Source organism: Macrobrachium nipponense, chromosome 21 (genome assembly GCF_015104395.2).
Source record: "Macrobrachium nipponense isolate FS-2020 chromosome 21, ASM1510439v2, whole genome shotgun sequence".
Taxonomy (NCBI): domain Eukaryota; kingdom Metazoa; phylum Arthropoda; class Malacostraca; order Decapoda; family Palaemonidae; genus Macrobrachium; species Macrobrachium nipponense.
Window position 1 is genome coordinate 80,695,231 of NC_087212.1, and position 22,120 is coordinate 80,717,350.

The following is a 22,120-nucleotide window of genomic DNA, read 5'->3' on the forward strand; positions in this document are numbered from 1 at the left end:
TGGACACCTGCTCTATAACTCACCCCCCTGCAGCAATCAATGCGGACTTTATATATATAAAGTGACGAAACGTCCAAATATCTGGTCATTATACTTACCAATAAAATTTTGTTTCCTCACAACAACCAGATGAAATACGACTAATTACTCTAAAGGCAACAGTGAGCCTTTAAAAACTTGTTAATCATGCAAGAAGTCAGACTAATTTCATTAAAAACAAGTGTGAGGTAATTTTGTAATAGACTAAATCAATTATAGGGCATCCCTCCATCAACAACATTTCAAAGACTGAGTGTTACCCTGGTTCAAACACACTTCAGTAAAATTGAAGGAAAATAGAACAATTACAACTCTATATTTCTACCCAAACAAAAATAAATATACTGGCGTACTAATGAAACGCCCGTACAAATTTTAAATACAAAAAGATTTATTTTTAAACTCAAAATTTATAAGTGAAATTCACAATCTCAGGTAAATTTACTCTAAACAGCACAAAGTTTAATTAATTCTTGAAATAATCATTAAGCACAGCTGAATCAAAATTAATATATTACAAAAATCAAGAAATTAAATTATTCAAGTAGAATTCAAAGTGTTAAAAGATAATCAATGCGGACCTAACGAAGCCTACGTGAGGCCCAGACATAATTTCCCAGACTACATTTGGGACACGAAAATAAATAGACCGTATTGGAAGTCAAAATAGTGCTCCGTTTATCATTATATCAAAATAAAGAGTTAATCGTTGATGGATTTCTTAAGATTAATTGGCCTTTTATGGCTGGGCAATGCTTTATACTCAAGTTAAACGTTCACTACGTGAACATTGCCCATTCATAAAAGGGTAATTAATCTTGAGAAATCCATTTACGATTAGGTCTTAATTAGATATAAGGAAAAACTGAGCCCTCTTTGACTTCCAATGTGGTCTATTTATTTTCTTGACCCAGATGTAGTTTGGGAAATTGTCTGGGCCTCACGTAGGCTTCGTTAAGTCGGCATTGATTGCCAATTAACACTTTGAATTCTACTTGAATAATTTAATTTCTTGATTTTTATAATATATTAATTCTGATTCAGTTGCCCTTAATAATTACTTCAAGAATTAATTAAACTTTGTGCTTTTTCAAGTAATAGTAAATTTGCCTGAGATTGTGAATTTCACTGATAAATTCTGAGTTTAAGAATAAATCTTTTCGTATTTGAAATTTTTATGGGCGTTTCATTAGTACACCAGTATATTTATTTTTGTTTGGGCAGAAATATAGAGTTGTAATTGTTCTATTTTCCTTCAATTTTATTGAAGTGAGTTAGAACCAGGGAAACAATTACACTGAAAAGTTGTTGATGGAGTGATACCCTTTAATTGATTTAGTCTAATACAAAAATTACCTCACACTTGTTTTAATGAAATTAGTCTGACTTCTTGCATGATTGACAAGTTTTAAAAGGGTCACTGTTGCCTTTAGAATAATCAGTCGTATTTTATCTGGTTGTTGTGGGGTAACAAAATTTTTATTGGTATGTATAATGACGATATTTGGACGTTTCGTCATTATATATATATATATATATATATATATATATATATATATGTATATATATATATATATATATATATATATATATATGCTAAAAAAATCACAGTGGATGCACGAGACTTCATAAATAAGCGAATACCACGGGAAAATGATAGTCAGAAATCCAAGCGCTTTCGTCTTTACTCAGACATCGTCAAGGAGCTACTAAAGTATTATTGGAGAGGAAGGCCTCAGGTACAAACAAGATCAGGAATACCAGATGGTTAATTATGAAAAGGGTAAAAATTAAAAGGGATAATCCAGGATTATCGGATATCACACGGTCACAAACTTAAACAGATTCTGACCCTAGCCGAAATTACAAAGTATCTTTACAGTCCAAAACATGTAAAAACTGAATATATTAATTTTGTTGCTTATATTTATCTACAACTTTTTTCATTATGAAAGCATCAAGTTTAAATAGACCAAGACTTAAATTTAGAACATTCCTATTATTTGACTTGATAAAACAAGATTCAGTGGGCTCAGTTTCGTATAATTTATCTTAATGCCCAAGTCGATTTTACCAGTGAGAATTCTTCGCTTAGCAGAGCGACCTTTCGACGAGTTTCAACGCATCATACTTCAGAAACACATTGACATCACAAAAGTGAGGGTAGATGATGCGTTTTGTACACTTAGAAGCAGACGGTATAGCTTTAATCAGACGGTTCCTGTCGATTGGAAGAATCGGATGCTGGATTATTGCTACGGAAAATTGAGAAAGTGCTGCAACCGTCTTGAAAGGAAGCTCCAAGTCAAGCTGAAAAATCTTATTGCCGAAAGCGACTGGACTAAGCATGCTAACGTGGACTTCATGATTAATTTATCTGACAAACCAGTGGATAGTGCTACGACAGCGGCTTTGGGATATGGGTTAAGCTTTGGTGTATTTAATGGTAACCTGGACTGTGTCGACATCTCAAAATCCTTTTGTTATTTAGAAAAATTTAATCAAAACCTATGCCCTGATGATATCAATATTTGTAAAGGTATTGTGTATGGTGCTATGAGTAAACCTTCTGCCCCTAATGTACCCGTGAGATTTCTCCAGGCTTTTAAGAAAATTAAAGAAGACGAATCAGTGAAGGTGACACAAGCAGATAAATCTAATGCAGTGGTAATAATGAATAAAAGTGACTATATAAGTAAAATAATGACATTGCTAAATGATACTGATACTTATACGAAACTGAGGTCTGACCCTACACAGACAGTTAACTCCCATTTTAATAAACAAATTAAATCCATTTTGAAGGGCTTGGACCATTTAATTAAATAGTTTACACCGCAATGCGCCTCCCTACATTATATGTATGGTTTAGTCAAGACACATAAAATCAATAACCCTATCAGACCAATCATTAGTTCAGTGGGCTCAGTTTCGTATAATTTATCTAAATGGCTTGTAAAAATTCTTACTCCTTTGGTAGGAAACATTTCTAACACAAATGTTAAAAACAATGTTGATTTTATAAACAAATTGAATAGTTTAAATTTGAATTATGATTTTAATATGGTTAGTTTTGTTGTTGTCTCTTTATTTACAAAAGTGCCTTTAGTTGACTTACTTGAATATTTAGAAGACGAATTAGAGCGTCATGACATTCCCTTAAGTGTAGCAAATCTCATTAGTCTCATAAGGTTATGTATCAAAGATGGTAAATTTTGTTTCAATGGGGAATTTTTTGTACAAAAGTTTGGCATGGCTATGGGTAATCCCTTATCTCCTGTCCTTAGCAATATTTACATGGAATTTTTTTAGACAAAACTCTTACCAAGAATTTTGCCCAAAAAATTTATTTGGTTTAGATATGTGGATGATATTTTCTGTATTTGGCCAGTTCACGAAAACCTCCAGGAATTCCTTAATAATCTCAATAATTTAGTCCCTTCTATAAAATTTACTGTAGAGGAAGAAAAAAATTGTAATTTGAATTTTCTTGATGTAACTGTCCATAGAAATGATAGAAATTTCACCTTTTCAGTCTTTCGAAAATCAACTAATATTGCCTCTTTTGTTCATTACTACTCCAATCACCATCAAAATGTTAAATTCTCTGTTTTTTCTGGGATGTTCCTGATGGGCTTTACGTGTCTGTAGCCCACAGTTTATTGGCGCTGAAATTAAAACTATTTATGATATTGCATTGAAACTTAAATACCCAAGGACTTTTGTAGATGTGGCATGGAAAAGAGCTAGAAAAACATTTTATTCAACTAATGACAAACTTGAATTTAGTAAGCATAACATTCTAAAATTACCTTATGATGAAAGGTTTTTAGATATTCCTAGAATTTTAAAGCTTTTTAACATAAATGTTGTTTTCAGTAATATTAATGTCAAGAGTTTAGTAATCAAAAATTCTCCTAAAGATCTTCCAGGCTGCATATATGAAATTCCTTGCAAAAAGTGTGATAAAGTCTATTACGGACAGACCGGCAAATCCCTTTCACAGCGTCTGAAGCAACATCAATATTCTGTGAGAACTGGGCAAATATCGAATGCATTATTCGTACATATGAGAGATTTAGACCATCCTATTAACTGGAGTCAAGCAAGAGCCTTAGTCCCATGTAATGACACAGTTAAAAGGAATATCATTGAATCTTGTTTTATCAAGTCAAATAATAGGAATGTTCTAAATTTAAGCCTTGGTTTAATTAAACTTGATGCTTTCATAATGAAAAAAGTTGTAGAAAAATATAAGCAACAAAATTAATATATTCAGTTTTTACATGTTTTGGACTGTAAAGATACTATGTAATTTCGGCTAGGGTCAGAATCTGTTTAAGTTTGTGACCGTGTGATATCCGATAATCCTGGATTATCCCTTTTAATTTTTACCCTTTTGATAATCATCTGGTATTCCTGATCTTGTTTGTATCTGAGACCTTCCTCTCCAATTGTACTTTAGTAGACGAAAGCGCTTGGATTTCTGACTATCATTTTCCCGTGGTATTCGCTTCATATATATATATATATATATATATATATATATATATATATATATATATATATATATATATATATATATATATATATATATATATATATATATATATATATATATATATATACTATATATATGTATATATATATATATATATATATATAGATATATATATATATATATATATTATATATATATATATATATATATATATAATATATATATATATATATATATATATATATATATATATATATATATATATATATATATATAACTATATATATATATATATATATATAGTATATATATATATATATATATATATATATATATATATATATAGATATATATAATATATATATATATATATATATATATATATATATATATATATATATTAGCTGCAGCCACTAGAGAAATTCAGAAAAGTAAACACAAAGTGCCAAGAACTTTTGTGCATTTAACACATTTCGGGTCACAAAGTTATACAGAACATAAAAAAAACAGGTGAGCAAGAAAGCTCTCACAAAAGTAAAGTGAAGAAGAAAAGAAAAGATATAAAATAAATGTATAATAAGGCCATTACCAACAGTAACAATATTCATCTAGATCACCCAAAAACTCAACACCCCAACATGTCAAAAGAAAGAGAACAATTGCCCAGTGACCCCACTACTTACAGAAAAGAAAAAAAAACTGACTACTTGTCAACCACTTTATAAAACAACTGAATTCACAATTATGAATAGTAATTATAATAACGTCACTAACGAAATACCTCAAAAGACATCACCAATAGACAAAAACGACAAATAATATTAAAATAACTGAATGAACAGTAATATCAATAAGACATACATAAAAAGGATTTTGACTAGTACACAAACTTAAGGGATAATGTTAAAACTCACAAGAAATACATAAAAAAGGAATTTGACTAGTACACCAAATTGAAGGATAATGTTAAACTCTTCAGTATTTTATCTATAATAAGATTATCTAATTTGTACATACCAGTGCTCAAATTTCAAAGTTTTCCAGAATACGTCTTTTTAAAGGCAGGTTCAATTATATTCCTACTAATATAATCGTTTGCAAAAAAAAATTTCTTTAGCTTCTGTCCAATCAATCGCATGGTGAAGATTACTAAGATGAATAAAAAGGGCACTAGAAGTCTGTCCTGTTCTAACCGAATATTTATGTTGGTTTAATCTACTAGACAAATCTTTCCTAGTTCGGCCAATATATTTCTTATCACAACTTTTAGAAGGAATTGTATAAAGGCAGCAGGTAGATGAAAATGGAGAATATTATTGCATGAAAAAGGTTCTCTAACCCTATTTGAATGAAAAGTACCCTTGGCCATTTTAATGCCTTGTCCATAAAAGTCATCTGATATTGAAGTTTTACAACTGTGTCACATATTTTGCCTATTTTTTCATCTAAAAACTCAGGACTGCATATTCTTGAGTCACCAAAAAACATTGAAGAAAAAATTGATAATTTACTTAATTATGGTGCTCAGAGTAATAATAAACACAGTAACATACATATATGTGGCCTTGCGATGTACGCTGAATTTAAAACTACGGATTTGTCTATAGACTTGCACATCTAAAATTGGTAACATTACCTCTCTTTCCTCCTCAACTGTAAATTTGAGTGAGGGAACCAGATCATTCCGTTTATATAAAAATTCTGCAATGTTTGCTTTTACAGGCCATACACAAAAATATCATCCACATAACGATACCATACAGTACCAATCGGTAAAATACTGGGTAACAGCTCTAACTTCAAAAAACTCCATGTAAAAATTACTAAGCACCGGAGAAAGTGGATTCCCAATTGACATACCAAATTTTTGTAAAAACCATTTTCCATTAAATGTAAATTTACAGTCCTTAATGCAAAGCCCAATCAAGTAACGACAGGTTATATTTAGGCAATTCCTCCGATAAGAAATTTAACAAATCATCCACTGGAACTTTAGTAAATAACGAGACAACATCGAAACTGAGAATTTTAAACTCAAAAGTTACATTAATGTTGCTAAGTTTATCTACAAAATCAACATTATTCTTAATATTACACTGTGATATTGTACCAACAACCGGCATAAGAATCTGGACTAGCCAGACAATATATAAGACACAGAACCTACTGAACTTAGAGTTGAAGCAATCTGTGAGGGACTAGACTGCGTGGCATCACATGTTCCTAGAGGCAGCTCTGCAAAAATCGTAAATGAAGTTTTTGCTTAAGGGCCTTAATCAACGAAGAACAAAAATCCGTCACAAAGGGGGCAAGGGCAGGGTAACAATAGGCAAAGTGGTAGAATTCATGCGTGGCTTCCATAATACTAAGAAATCACAAAAGTAATTACGTGCTTACTTTTATGAATTCTTAGGTATGCATTATATATATATATATATATATATAATATATTATATATATATTATATATATATATATAGAATAATATATAAATATATATATAAAAAACCCTATATATTATTATATATATATATATATATACGATATATAATATATATAATATATTATATATATGTGTTATATAATATATATATATATATATATATATTTATATATATATATACTATATATATATATATATATATGTATATATATATATATATATATATATAATATATATATATATATATATATATATATATATATATATATAATATATATATATATATATATAGACAAAGGCAAACACACGTATTCCGAAGTATTTACAATGGCCTTTAAAATCTCTTATCAAAAGAAACAAGCTATTAAATGACATTGTTACTTTCTTTTCAGTGCCTTTCTTCTTCTTCAGAGTTGCTCTACATAAATAACTCATGAGGGCATTACCAAAGATGAAGGAGAAGCAGAGCATAACTAAAAAACAGAAGTATTTGAAGTTACAACTTAATTAAGCGATTTTGAAGTTCCTACTTGCCTAGTTTATCCACTGGATGCAAAACCTCCTGTCCTGAATGTTGTGAGTAATCACTTAAAAGTTTACTGATCCAAATCTCGGTACGAATATTATGGACAACAGCAGCCTCCAGAGTTTTATTGATTTGCGAAACATCACTTAGTAAAGTTCTTAAAAATTCTAGGTTAATCTTTTTGGGCCTCAGTTTGGGCAGTAAGGGCGGTAGGACATAAAGACTCTTAGGTTCTCTGAATGTTACTCGATCCTTCAGAGATGTTTTTTTCATTTCTGACACAAGTGATTCCAAAACCTTAAAGTCCAGTCTAGTTTCAATACATGGTTCACAAAGAACATCCTGTGCACCTTGAGAGAGACTGTATGATACATAGAGTTCATGAATCTCATTGATTATATTATAATATACATCTCTTTGATTACTGTAAAGGATTCCTAGTATAAAGGATATCACTACTCTGAATTTCCTAAAAAACTGGAATAGGTCCCTTCCATCCCATAATTCTTTTGATCGCATCACGTCTAGAATAATGTTTCCTCTTAGTAACCTTCTATCACATAATCTTATAAATCGCAGCAAATCTTGTATAATGTTTCCCCTTTGAAGCCTTCTACTTGATGTAATGACGTCATCGCAGATATTGCCTGCAACTGCAAACTCCTGCTCACTTCTGTGTCTGTGGCAGTAAACCTTTACAATTTCCAGATTCTTCTGTGTTTTCTTTAAGGAGAAATAGGACGACATGATGAAATCAAAGTTTTGAAGTACCTCTGGACAAATAATCTCCCTTTTAAAGCTTTCTATATCTGCCTGAGACCATTCATATTTTCTCTCAATGTAATGTTTCAGAGACCATTTTCTATATATGGCATCAAATTCCTCCAGTGATTCAACAGACATTCCTGTCTTGTTGGAGATTCTCTTGATCTTGTGCTTTCTCAGCTCTAAGTAGAGTGATGTCCTGGTGTTCAATTCATCCCTTAAATATGGGCACTCAATGTAAAGGAGAATGTACAGGTTAAAATACAGTGGGGTCTGTAGGATGGCTCTTGTGCCAGTGTTCATTTCTTCTATTTTCTGAAGTAGCTCTTTTTTCATTTGTTCCTGTTGGATGTCATTATCTTTCACCAGGTAGCCAATGAGCTTTTCTGTGAGCAATTTCATATCCTCTTTCTGAAGACCTGAAATTTTGAGGTTGATTCTGGAACGTCTTACTTTGTTCACAATATTTGTTAGTCCCTCGATATTCGATGGACGTGTTGTGACCACAAACTTCATGTTCTTTGAATTCAGTTCTAAAAATTCATTAAAGAGCTTTTTAGATTTCTCATTGGCCTCATCATAGCCATCACATAAGACCAAACACTTTGAACCCAGGACTACCGATTTGACTTGATCAAAAGGAAATAGAGCAGCAGTTTTTGGGACTAAACTTTTGAAGTAGTCATGAAAATTGTCATGTTCATCACTTCTGAACATCATCGAGATTATAAATGGAAAGGAAGAAAGTTCTGGTATGTCATTTGCCTTCTTACACCATCCCTCTGCAAAGGAACAAAGAATTGTGGTCTTTCCAGAACCTGCATCACCAGATATAATCACAACTTCAGGGTCTTTTCCAATTTTGTCTTTGTTGAGGATTTCTGTTTGATTTACAATGATACTTTTATTGCCTTGGGGACCTCTATTTAAGTCAGGATCATCTGCCACCTGTAAAGAGACCATGATGTTATCTGGATCTGTAGTGCCATACTGAGCGAGCCAGTCGTAGGGCAAAATCTGAAAGAGGCGTTCATGAAGAGACAGGAGTTCTGCTTCAGTGGATTTTAGTATCATGTCAGAAAGCTCAGTTCCAAATTCTTCTATTTCTTCTTTAAGCTTTTGTACATCCTGAGGGCTTGAGGGATCATATTTCTCACGGATCTTTTCTAGGAGCTTTGGAACAGCTTCTTGGATCTCTGTTTTAAGATCATCAATGGCAGCACTGTGTTTTGGAAAGAGAGACTTGGTTTTCTCAAGAGTTTCCTCGAGAGTTGATTGAAAGTCTCTGAGTTTAATTTCCAAGTCAGTGTCTGACATACGCGGCTCCTCATGGCTAACAAAGTTTCTCTTATCTTTGATCTTTTTCAATAATCCTTTGAGTGTGTCACCAGGGTCATTCACCCCCTTTTGCCAAAGAACCTGGCAGATTTTGTTCATCACTGTGATGTCCAGATCTTCTGGAGACTTTTCAGTGATATTTTTGATTTCCTGGGGATTGAAAGGACATCGCCCTTGTAATGGAACTTGGTTATCGATGAGAATCTCTCGGATGCTCTTGTTTTGTCCGTGGAGAAAATGGAAGGTTAATATGAAGTGAACCACATTTTTTCCATACTTCCTCACAAACAGGTTCAGTCTCAAGTTTCTCAAATCATTTGAAGAAAAAACTGATCCTAAGGAAGCCATTTTTTCTTATAATCAAAACTGGGGGAGGCTAAGAAACAGAGTCTATGCTTGTGCATCCATATTTTCTCTTGCAAAAGGCTTCATTGACAAGCAACCTGAGAACAAGAAAAGAATAAAAGCAGTTATGATCAGGATTTAGAATAAGAGCAACATCACTAATAATGGTAACAAGAAAAGCAGCATTAATATCAGCTTTCACTTAACTACTCATGATGAAATCAATAAAAGGAGAAAAAAACAAAAGGGAATTTCAGGGGTGGGATGGAATATTACCAGACAAGATGGAGATTACTATATGGTTAGTTTTGACGCTGAGTCTCTATTTACCAACGTACCTCTTAATGAAACCATCAATATTATACTTAACAAAATATTTATTAATGATGATACAAATTTCCATGGTTTTAATCGGGCTATTTTTAAACAATTACTCGATCTTGCAGTGAAAGATTCGATGTTTGTATTTAATCAGCGACTCTACTCGCAGGTCGATGGAGTTGCAATGGGTTCCCCTTTAGGCTCCATTTTTGCAAATTTTTTCATGTCTCATTTGGAGTCTGAGTTTTTAAACCGATGTGATTCTAACTTTAAGCCCTCATTATATCGTAGATATGTTGATGATACCTTTGCTTTGTTTCAACACCCATGGCAATGTTCTTCTTTTTTAGAGTATATTAACAACTTTCATCCACAAAATATCAATTTTACAATGGAAGTAGAGAACGATGATTCTTTACCTTTTTTAGATTTGAAAATTACCAGAACTAACTCTGAGTTCTCCACATCGGTCTATAGAAAACGTACTTTTACTGGACTGACTAACAATTATTATAGTTCGTGTCAACAATCTTTTAAAATTAATACGATTCACACTTTGGTTAATAGAGCACTAAAATACTCTTCGTCTTGGCAACTATTCCACGTGGAAATGACTTTTTTGTTAGGTTTCTTCAAATCTAATTCGTTTCCACTCGACATTGTTCAAAAAACCATCAACAAAATTCTTACGAAATTCTTGCAGCCACCAATAACTAATTTTAATGTCCCTAAAAGACTATTTTATGTCACAATCCCCTATATATCTGACTTGAAATTTTACATCCAGCCTGAAACGAATCATTGAACATGAGATACCATGCCTTAAAGTCAAACTCATATCCAGCAATCCATGTACAATTGGTTCCTTTTTTAACTATAAAGATCGCCTTCAGCCTTTTATGCGATCCAATGTTATATATAAATTTACATGCCCTGGATGTCAGGGCTCTTACATTCGGGATCAACTCGAAGGCTGTTAAGGTCAAGATTATTGCTCTCACTTGGGCTTCAGCTTTCGCACTGGTCAAAGAATAAAACAACCTGAATTTTCCAACATCAGAAATCATTCTTTTAATTGCAAAATTGAAGTACAAAAAGAACAGTTTTCCATAATAGACCATGTCAAATATCCTGCCACCTATATATATATATATATATATATATATATATATATATTATATATATATATATATATATATATATATATATATATATATATATATATTATATAGCAGCAGGTCAGTGAATACACATATAAAACCTCCAGGGGATGTCCATGATACAATGATTAAAACATAGATTTATTCTGAGAAACGTTTCGCATATGAAAATCTCTGTGCATCATCAGTCTGTGAAAGATAAAGACACATTTATAAATAACAACAATAAAAGTGTAAAAACCAGGAATTCACATAAATTAAAAAGTCTTAAAATTACATAAAAGTACAAAGTAAAAATGATAAAACAGGTTAAAAGAGACTGTTCAAACACCAACCGTTCATTGTGAGGAGAGAAGATGGAATGAACTAAGACAAGTTAAAAGAAACGACTTCAACTATGCCAGGTACAGAGTTGCTGAGGACGTGTTACTGTTAAGAGAGGGAACAAGCCTCTTGATATATAAAGACTCAAGGGTGGTTAAATGGTCAGGATATTTGACATGGTCTATTATGGAAAAAGAAAAAAAAAAAATATATATACCTAGTATAATATATAATATTATATTAAAGTATATATTATGGATATATATAGATATATATATATATATATATATATATATATATTATATATATATAATATATATATATATATATATATGTATATTAATATATATATATATATATATATATATATATATATATATATTATCTATATATATATATAGATATATATATATATATATATATATATATACTATAATATATATATATAGTATTATATATAAATATATATATATATATATATAATATATATATTTCCTACCACAGACCATATGAGCTTTTGGTGAAGAGCTATGCTATGTATCATAAAACATGAATTTTCATGGAATCCCTGGTAATCGTTCACGGAACCGTAAGGATCCACAGAACCCCAGTTGAGGATGGCTGTCTTAGACTAATTCAAGCTCTTGAGATACAAAAAATAGTCTTTATTTTCCCCAAAATAGCTAACATGAAAATCAAATAAAATGAATCTGAAATCCCAAAACCATGAGATACTGTTACTATTCTGCATAATCATATTGAATAGAAGTATCACTACTTATTCTCACTGTCAAATAACCCCAGTCAGTCTTTCTCAAATAAAAGTCTAGAGAATTCATTTTTGGTAGTGACAATCTGAATCCATCCGACAAAGAAGCCACAATTTATCAGAAAATTAAATGTTGAACTTCATCAATAATATTAAGTGTTGCACAGCGCTTCCCCTCTTAGAGCATCTGAAATAAACGTCACTGTTCAAAGTTTCAACGTCTTTTTCTCTTTCACTTTACCTTATCTGATAGATCTCCAAGCACTTCCTCCTGTAGTTTGCAGTCACTAAAAGTTCTTGTCTAATGATCCTATAAATTCCCATACTAGAGATTATATGTTATTCCTTTGCTCTAACAGACATATGAACTTATGTAGGCTAAGGAACAGAAGAATGCACACATGCAAGTCTATTCTGATATACATGCATTTTCCCAAGGACACCGGGCTTTACAAAATCCCATGCCAGGACTGTGACCAATCTTATATCGGATTTACAGGTAAATCACTTCCCCAGAGATTAATACAACACAAACGGTTAGTTAGGTATGGACAACAGAACTCGGCTATTTTCAACCATATAAATGAACATAACCATAGAATAAACTGGAATTTGTCACATGTAATTTATAGCAGCAACTGTCGGTACAAGAGTCATATGATGGAATCGGTCTTAATAAAAGAGAGTCAGGTAATGAACATCTCAAAAGGAGCATGGATTTCAGATAGATCGACAAGGTTTTCATTCAACCAACACTTAAGAAGATAAAAGGAAGATTATCAGCGGGGGTGACCTAAATTGGCTTGTTTGTGGATGGACCTCTTGGTATAAATACCACCTTTTCTGTAAACTTTTCTCATTCATCTACCGAAGAGGGAGACAGCAGTCTCTGAAATATAGTAATTTTCTCTCTATATTTTTGTGTTTTTATGGGGTCCTTTTATTAGATGGAATTCTGTTGGTACAGAACATTTTTACCAGTACATATAATATAATATATATATATATATATATATATATATATATATATATATATATATATATATATATATGTTCTATAAAAAGAGGAAAAAATAATATATTTAACATGCCGCTGTAATGTGAGATGCTGTGACTTTCTTAGAATGTAGGGGTCATCAATTTAACTTCCCATGGAGACATAGTGCCCGAAGTGACAAGCTTCGGAAATGCTGACATATCTTGTTGCGTGGCGCGATGTCAAAGTTGCCATCTAAGCAGATCAGTGCCACATCCTGTTTCTATGCACGGGAGGTTGCAGAGGCGCCTTCTGAAACTGGTTAGAGGCAGTTACTTGGGCGTGAACAATTTGTGTGAGTTTGTGTGTGTGCGCGAGCTTCATCCCTACATAACTAGAAAGTAAGATTACTAAGGTGGCAGATCGCTACTGAGTCGGAAGAGCCAAGATGGCCTCTGCAAATGTATTTTTTGGGGTAGTGTGTGTGAATACTGTGTTGAATGGGTAAGCATACTTATTCTTGGCCAAAGGTGTGGTTTGGCTGTATTTTGAATATTGTTTCAAAGATGTTCTATTTCATTTGACCTTTTAATTTTTGCTTTATGATCTTTTGCTTATCGATATGTTCTCCTGTCTTTTTATGGGTGATTCTGAGACAAGGGGAACTGATCTGAGTCAAAGGGGAACTGAATATGGTGACTTAATTAGAAATGGGAACTTGACTAATGTTCCATGGTGTACTGACTATGTTGACTATGCCTAATACTATGACTAAACTAATGTTAGTTATTTGATTAATTATCGAGGGTTATCTGAGTTATTTGGACTTTGAGTTCAACATTTTATTTAATCATTTTGTTAAGAACCTGAGTTTATTTAGCTAACACTTTGCTCTTAAATAAATGTATTTTTGAAGTTCACGAGTCTGATTTAATGGCCTTAGGCAATGGAGGGGGGGAGAGGGGAAGTGTTGTCGAGAGAGAGAGAGAGTGTGTTGTAGAGAGAGAGAGAGAGAGAGAGAGAGAGAGAGAGAGAGAGAGAGGTGGGTTGGATGTTGGTGTTGAAGAGGGGTGAGAGAAAAGGGATGTTGCCAGTGCCTTAGACGCACGGTTCATTGCTACCTTTGAAGATGAAAGTACCGAGATTAGGATCTCAGTAAAAGTTGGTGGCTTGCGGTGTAAAAACCGTTGTTGCACCTTTTGTGAGATTAATGGCAGCTTAAAGAGGCTGTTTTGAGAGATTGGTTGTGGAAATGGGCTAAGATTTCATATGCTAGGTGACAGATGATAGGAATTTCTGAGCCGTTATTGTGGTACTGGGAGGGAAAAATTCAATTAGAGTCAGCATTTTCGTCCGCTGTGAGACTCCTCAAGGATGTCTTGCTCAGTTGATATCTGTGAATGTGTGTGTATACTAAGTGCTTGCTGTTCGAGTATTGGGTTGTTTCTAAACACGCAAGTATGTTTGTATTAGCGTGTTTTTACATGCGCCAGTCGGCGATCCGTGGGGTAGTGCCAAAGGGGAGGGTGATTTTTTTTTTTTTGTACCGGGGTTGAGGGGGTGAGCTTGGCCTTGACGACAAAGTTCAATGCCATCAGCTGACAACCACTGAAGGATGATGTGATATGCCCGTAGGGTTTCTTTTAGCATGATTTTTGTTCCTTCTTTTGCGTAAAGGGAAAATGAATATGGTACAAGTTTTCCTTGTGCTTTGGAGGATGCCTTTACGCAATGATAGAGGCTGTGATTATAACTGGGGATACAGATTATTTGCTAATGGTGATGTGTTTGGTGATGCTATTGGTGATGTGTCTGGTGAATGTGATTGATACTGGGGAGTGATAATATTAAAGCCCATACTGGTGATACGGGAGATATTTTACGGAGATATTTACGAGTAATTATTATGGGGTGATATTTACGTGGATTCTATTGGCGTTCATGGTGGTAATAATTTTGGTGATATTGGTAATATTGGTAATATTGGTGATATTGGTGATACTGGCTAGTACTGATATTGGAGATTCTGATACTAACATTGGGGTGCTTGTAATGAATATTAAGGGTGGTGATGTTTGTGATATGGGTAGGTACTAACCACAAATATACAGGTGTTTTATCGGAAACCTCCTGGTCTTGTTTTTGCCCGGGTGTTTTTTTTACTTTCTTTATGGGTTTAGTAGATAATTGCTTGAAGTCTACGTGAATCACAGATGTTACAGGTGTCACATGAACAGTCAACGGTGCCATTGGCTTTTCTTTTCCCCTTTTGGACGTTAGACATGGATGACGTAAATTTTTTTTTATCATGAGCGAATTGAATTTATTTTTCTCTCCGAACAGTTTGTGTAGATTTTTTAATATCTCAGTTCGTGACTTGGAATCATTGTTCGGGAATGCATTTATAATTTCAGCCGTTTGATGCTGCAAGAGATTTAGAGGAGAATTTTTGCATTTTTGAATGTGTACATAATGGCACTACATTTTTTCTCTGGATATTTGTGTTCCGGAAATGGTTAGCCTCTTGCACAATACCTTTGTTGTGTTAGTGGCAACTTTACCAGAGATAGGAAACTTGATCAAGTTTATGGTGGCCTGTGCCGAGGTGAATATGGAGAAGCCTTTGCTTAGACACTTCGGATTTGTGGTTTTGTTGTAATGAGTTATGGCACACTGACGATTTTTTTCTAGAATTCTCAGCAATTTTTTTTGCCTAGTTTTTGCCCTTCTCAGCAGTTATGCTAAACAGAGAGTTTACAGTTTTGACAGCAACATTGAGCTCCTTAGAGATGCTTTTCGAGGTTATTTTACAGGAGATTTGGAGATATAATATTTTGGTCATGTGATATTTTGTTTTGTTGGAGTTTAGGCCTATGGTGTTAAGAGCTATGTTTAGTTCAATTATTTTTGTAGTTATTTTGGTGCAAATGGAAACCCTTGTGAGAGAAGACATGTGGCAATATTTTCAATTGTATCAGCTAGATGCTTTGAGTGGACTTTTCGGGGACAGAGTTTCTATTTTGATTATCCAGCTTGGAGTGTAATAATATTTTTTGGATACTTGAGTTTTATTCCATATGTGGTTATTGGTGAAATAGAAAGGAATACAGTGATATGTGGTTATTAGTGAAATGGAGGGGAATATTTTTATTGTCACCATATTAATATTAATATGGTGATGTTTGGGTGGCATTAATCTTTGGTGGTGAATTTCCTTGTGGTTATGATTTTTGGAGTTGAATTTCTGGGGTTTTACAAGCCATAGAGTGGGGTATTGCGGTTCCTTTGCTGTGGTGGCTCTTAATAGGCTCCACTTTGGAGGGGTGCCGATCGTAAGAGATCGTAAAAATATTTGCCAAAAATACACTAATCAAGACAGGCTAATGAATTTATCAGGCATTATTTGCACTATAATAACGCATATTCTCTGTGAGTTTTATCATCCTACAGGGAAAATAAATGATTTTATGATGTGAAATTCAGGGCCCTTTGTATTGAAGGTTATTTGATGATCGGTGAGAAACTACAGTCTTGAATAGAAATTCGGTCTGACAGAATGTTTGTATATCCCCTGGGAGCATGCACATAAAGTATTATCAAAATAGAACAGTAAGTAAGCACGTAATAACAAAAAAAAGAGCAACAACTTCAGGTAAGTTCAGCGAAAGCCCCGCCGAAAAATAAGGCTATAGCTAGGAAGAAATATTCATAAAATTTTCAAACCTCGATTTAGGGACAAAACCTTCGGAGAGATTGTAGTTATTATGTCACTTGATAGCCTAAAACATCTAACAATTATATTATGTAGGACAATCAAAGAAACCCCCCCCCTTCCCGAAAAAACCAAACCAGAGAAAAAGCGAAAAAGCGATTTTTTCTGAGGACAAGAAACTTGAAAAATTTGTTTAGACACCCCTAAAATGGTTCTCTGAGATGAAACTACTCGTAGAAAACGTAGAAAAGACATCGACCAATTTAGAGGGATACTATACTATTTTTTTTTATATTTGCGATTTCCATATTTATCGGCTGCGCTTTCGCTTCAGTTGTTGCTCTCTTTTTTGTTGTTGTTACGTGCTTATTTACTGTTATATTTTGATAATGATTTATGTGCATGCTCCCAGGGGATATACCAACATTCTGTCAGACCGAATTTCTATTCAAGACTATAGTTTCTCACCGATCACCAAATGACCTTCAGTACATTTTTTTTCTTAAAATCATTTTTTTCTTAAAATCATTTATTTTCCCTGTAGGATGATAAAACTCACAGAGAATATGCGTTATTATAGTGCTAATAATGCCTGATAAATTCATTAGCCTGTCTTGATTAGTGTATTTTTGGCAAATATTTTTACGATCGGCACCCCTCCACAAAGTGGAGCCTACCCTTAAGGGGCAGGTGGCATTACTGCGTTGCAGTTTTATGAGTCCCTATGGAGATGTTGTATTCTTATATTCACCAGTGGTTATTTTTGACGGCATATAATTGTTGAATTGCGGTTTACTGTGACTTATATCCCGAATAGGTGATAATTTGTTTGATATAATTGATTAATATCATGTGGGAGTTATGTCTTTGAAGACAATTTTTTGGCACCTTGGTGATATCCTGGAGATAATTTTGTGAAAAGTGGTTGTATAATGTCAGTATAGAATTTTTGGGGCTTTTTGGAGAATAATGGTTTCTGGTGTTGCGAGTCTGACTAGACCAATCTATAGTGCTGATCGAAGCACCTGAGGTGTTCACAAGTGGATTTTTGCTGATAATGATGTGATGAGTCCAGTTGCTGATTTTATCCTTCGGAGTTGATTACTCGGAGTTTTGCACTATTTTCGGAGATGTTGATTTTGGCATTCCACGGAGATGTACTTTGTTGGGGGTTGTTTCCGGTCGTTTCTGATCGATGAAATTGTTACGATAGCAAATTCCGTAACAATACATGTTGCATTTAGTGGCGAAAATGTTGGATTATACATATTATATGTATTATGTGTGTTATGTAATGGAAAAAGTTCACTTGTTATTGTTGTTATTATTTTTCTTTTTTTTTCTTTTCCTATGAGATTTGTCATAATTCGGGTTAAGCTTACATAGCATTTCTATTTTAGACAGGAGATATAATTTGTCGGGGTATGTGAGTTAGATAGAAGGGTGTTTAACATTATATTTCATGGAGGTTAATCATATAAACAGTAAAAGGGTTTGTTGTTAGACATTATGGGTTCTTACTGATTTTGTGGGTTACTGAAATATCAGAGCTTGAGAGAAAATTTTTCTGATAATTTGGGGCTGTGTTTGTTGCGCTTTTTTTTGGGGGGGCTCATTTTTCTTTTTTTGTGAGAAATGGTGAGTTTAAAATGTGATGACAGTAGTCTTTAGAGTTTTTGTGATTTCTCTTTTTGCTAGTTTGGGGTTGGCAAGTTTTTTTTTTTTACTATTGGAGAATTTAATATTTTCTTTACGGGGTTATATTCGTGATTTATGATTTAGTGATTTTATGAAGTTCCTTCACGAGTTTTAGTTAGAAATTAGCTCAGTGGTGATTGATTGGGAAAACTTTCAGTTAGTGTTTCTTAGAATTTTGAGGTCATTATTTGACAGATGTATGTCTAGGGTTAATTCTTCTTTAATTGACCAGTGACATGTCTGACATACTAAAACACCATAAAAATCGTTCCCCTACGCCAGCAAGACGTCCTTCAACTACTACAGAGATGTTTGCGGACATGCAAGAGATTCTACGAGTCTACGGAGTTCTACGGCACTTTTGGACTACGGAAGTCATCAGTGTCTTCCACTGGGAGACGTTTTGCCTTTCTAATTCAAGATGAGAAAAATGTTTCTTCAGTCAACTGTTATTATAGCCTGGATACAGGTTGTTGAAGATAATGTGTGACAGACATTGTACGGCCAAAGAAGTTCAGTTATTTTTTATTTATGGTGGTTTTTGATCTGGCCAATGTGTTTTTTTATGCATATAAGCTGTTTTGTGTGAGCTATGGCTAGGCATGTGCTAGCTTCTTGGGGTGGCCAAGCAGGTGTTATATAAAAAGAAGAATTAATAATATATTTAAGACACCGTTGTAATGTGAGATGCTGTGACTTTCTTAGAATGTAGGGGTTATCAATTCAACTTCTCATGGAGACATAGTGCCCGAAGTGGCAAGCTTCAGAAATGCTGACATATCTTGTTGGGTGGCGCGATGTCAAAGCAGATCAGTGCCACATCCTGTTTCTATGCACGGGCGATTGCAGAGGCGCCTTTTGAAACTGGTTAGAGGCAGTTCCTTGGGCGTGAACAATGTGTGTGAATTCATGCGTGTGTGCGAGCTTTGTCCCTACATAACGAGAAAGTAAGATTACCAAGGTGGCAGATCGCTACAGAGTCGGGAGAGCCAAGATGGCCTCTGCAAAAGTATTTTTTGGTGAAGTGTGTGTGAATACTGTGTTGAATGGGTAAGCATACTTATTCTTTGGCCAAAGGTGTGGTTTGGCTGTATTTTGAATATTGTTTCAAAGATGTTCTATTTCATTTGACCTTTTAATTTTTGCTTTATGATCTTTTGCTTATCAATATGTTCTCCTGTCTTTTTATAGGTGATTCTGAGACAAGGGGAACTGATCTGAGACAAAGGGGAACTGAATATGGTGACTTAATTAGAAATGGAACTTGACTAATGTTCCATGGTGTACTGACTATGTTGGCTATGCCTAAAGCTATAACTAAACTAATGTTAGTTATTTGATTATTTATCGAGGGTTATCTGAGTTATTTGGACTTTGAGTTCAACATTTTATTTAATTATTTTGTTAAGAACCTGAGTTTATTTAGTTAACACTTTGCTCGTAAATAAATGTATTTTTGTAGATCATGAGTGATTTAATGGCCTTAGGTAATGGAGAGGGGGGGAAGTGTTGTCGAGAGAGAGAGAGAGTGTGTTGTAGAGAGAAAGAGAGAGAGAGAGAGAGAGAGAGAGAGAGAGAGAGAGAGAGTGGGGGGGGGGGGGGTGTTGGAGAGGGGTGAGAGAAAATGGATGTTGCCAATGCCTTAGACACACAGTTCATTGCTACCCTTTAAGATAGAAGTACCGAGATTAGGATCTTCGGTAAATAATATTATATTATATATATATCTATAATTAATAATACTAATTATATATAGAAATATGTAATAGATATATATAATAATATTATATTATAACTATAATATATCTATATTTATTATTATATAGATATATTGATATATATTCGTAGATATATATATAATATATATAGATAGGAAGTATATATATATATAGATATAAATTATTTATATATATATATATTTATATATACTATATATATATAGATATATTATTATATAAATATATATATATATATTATATATATATTATTAATTATATATATATATATATATAGTATAATATATATATGTATATATATATATTAATATATACATAGTAATATATATATATAATATTATAGATATTTATAATATATATAGATAATATTATAGATATATTATATATAGATATATATATATTATATAATATACCATATATAATAAATATATTATAGTATATCATAAATATAAATATATATCATATATAATAGTATAGATATATATTATATATATATAGTAAAAAAAAATAAAAAATAATATATATATATATTTATATACTAGATATATAATATATATATTAATATATATGATATGATATATATATATATATATATAGATATAATATATATATATATATATATAATATATATATATATATATATATATATATATAAATATATATATATATATATAAATATAGGATATATAATATAATAATATCTATATATATATATATATTATATATATTACATATATCTATATATATAATATATATATAATATATATAATATATATAATTATAATAATATATAATTATAATATATTTGGAGTTATATTATATAAATAATATTTTGGAGTCAATGAGGTGTTTCCTTTGCAGGTCGAATTTCGTTATTCCTGTGGCTAAAGTTAAGAGACATTCTTAATCTTACTTTTTTACAGAAATTATCTACATCATTGAGATTTCGCTACTGCGAGTTTTTATCTTTGAGTTTCTGTTTCCAGAAGTTCTCCTGAAATATCATAATCATATACTGTGTTAATTTTATCATTTTGGGTGATTATTAATCCTTTACATAACAAATCATATTAAATAGTGAATATGCGTTTATGCAGTGGACGTCTGTATTTATACAGATGCATGGATAGGGTCGTTAGGCACCGTAGTGATTAGAAAACACACAAAACAAGTGGAACACCCGTACAAATCTGGATAAATTAGAGGTAACACTATTTTGGGTCAAACAATAAAAGCTCCTTTGCAAAGTCCCGATCGCAGTTTCAGCCTTTAGTTATGCGTAAAAAATCTAACCTCAATGACTCAACTTAACTTTAAAAATACTTCTGGATTGCAAGGAATAACATGTCTGTAAAAAACTTTCATTAGGCTAAATGCGCTGACCAGGATCCCTCACTATTTCAAATTTTAGCAAAGAATGAAGTAAACAGCAGCAAGTACAAACAGTTAATATTGAATGCAGTAGAGA

The 22,120-nt window shown here is 32.6% G+C and overlaps 1 protein-coding gene across 1 annotated transcript in view; it reads right to left on the reverse strand.

The window, feature by feature from the left end:
- The window catches only part of LOC135198202 (uncharacterized), an 82,349-nt gene that overhangs the window by 2,831 nt on the left and 57,398 nt on the right, over positions 1 to 22,120 (reverse strand). Inside the window, exon 2 of the mRNA XM_064225780.1 lies at positions 7,517 to 10,054. Within this exon, the coding sequence (XP_064081850.1) occupies positions 7,517 to 9,959 (2,443 nt within the window). The 5' untranslated portion in view covers positions 9,960 to 10,054. The remainder of the gene's footprint in view (positions 1 to 7,516; positions 10,055 to 22,120) is intronic.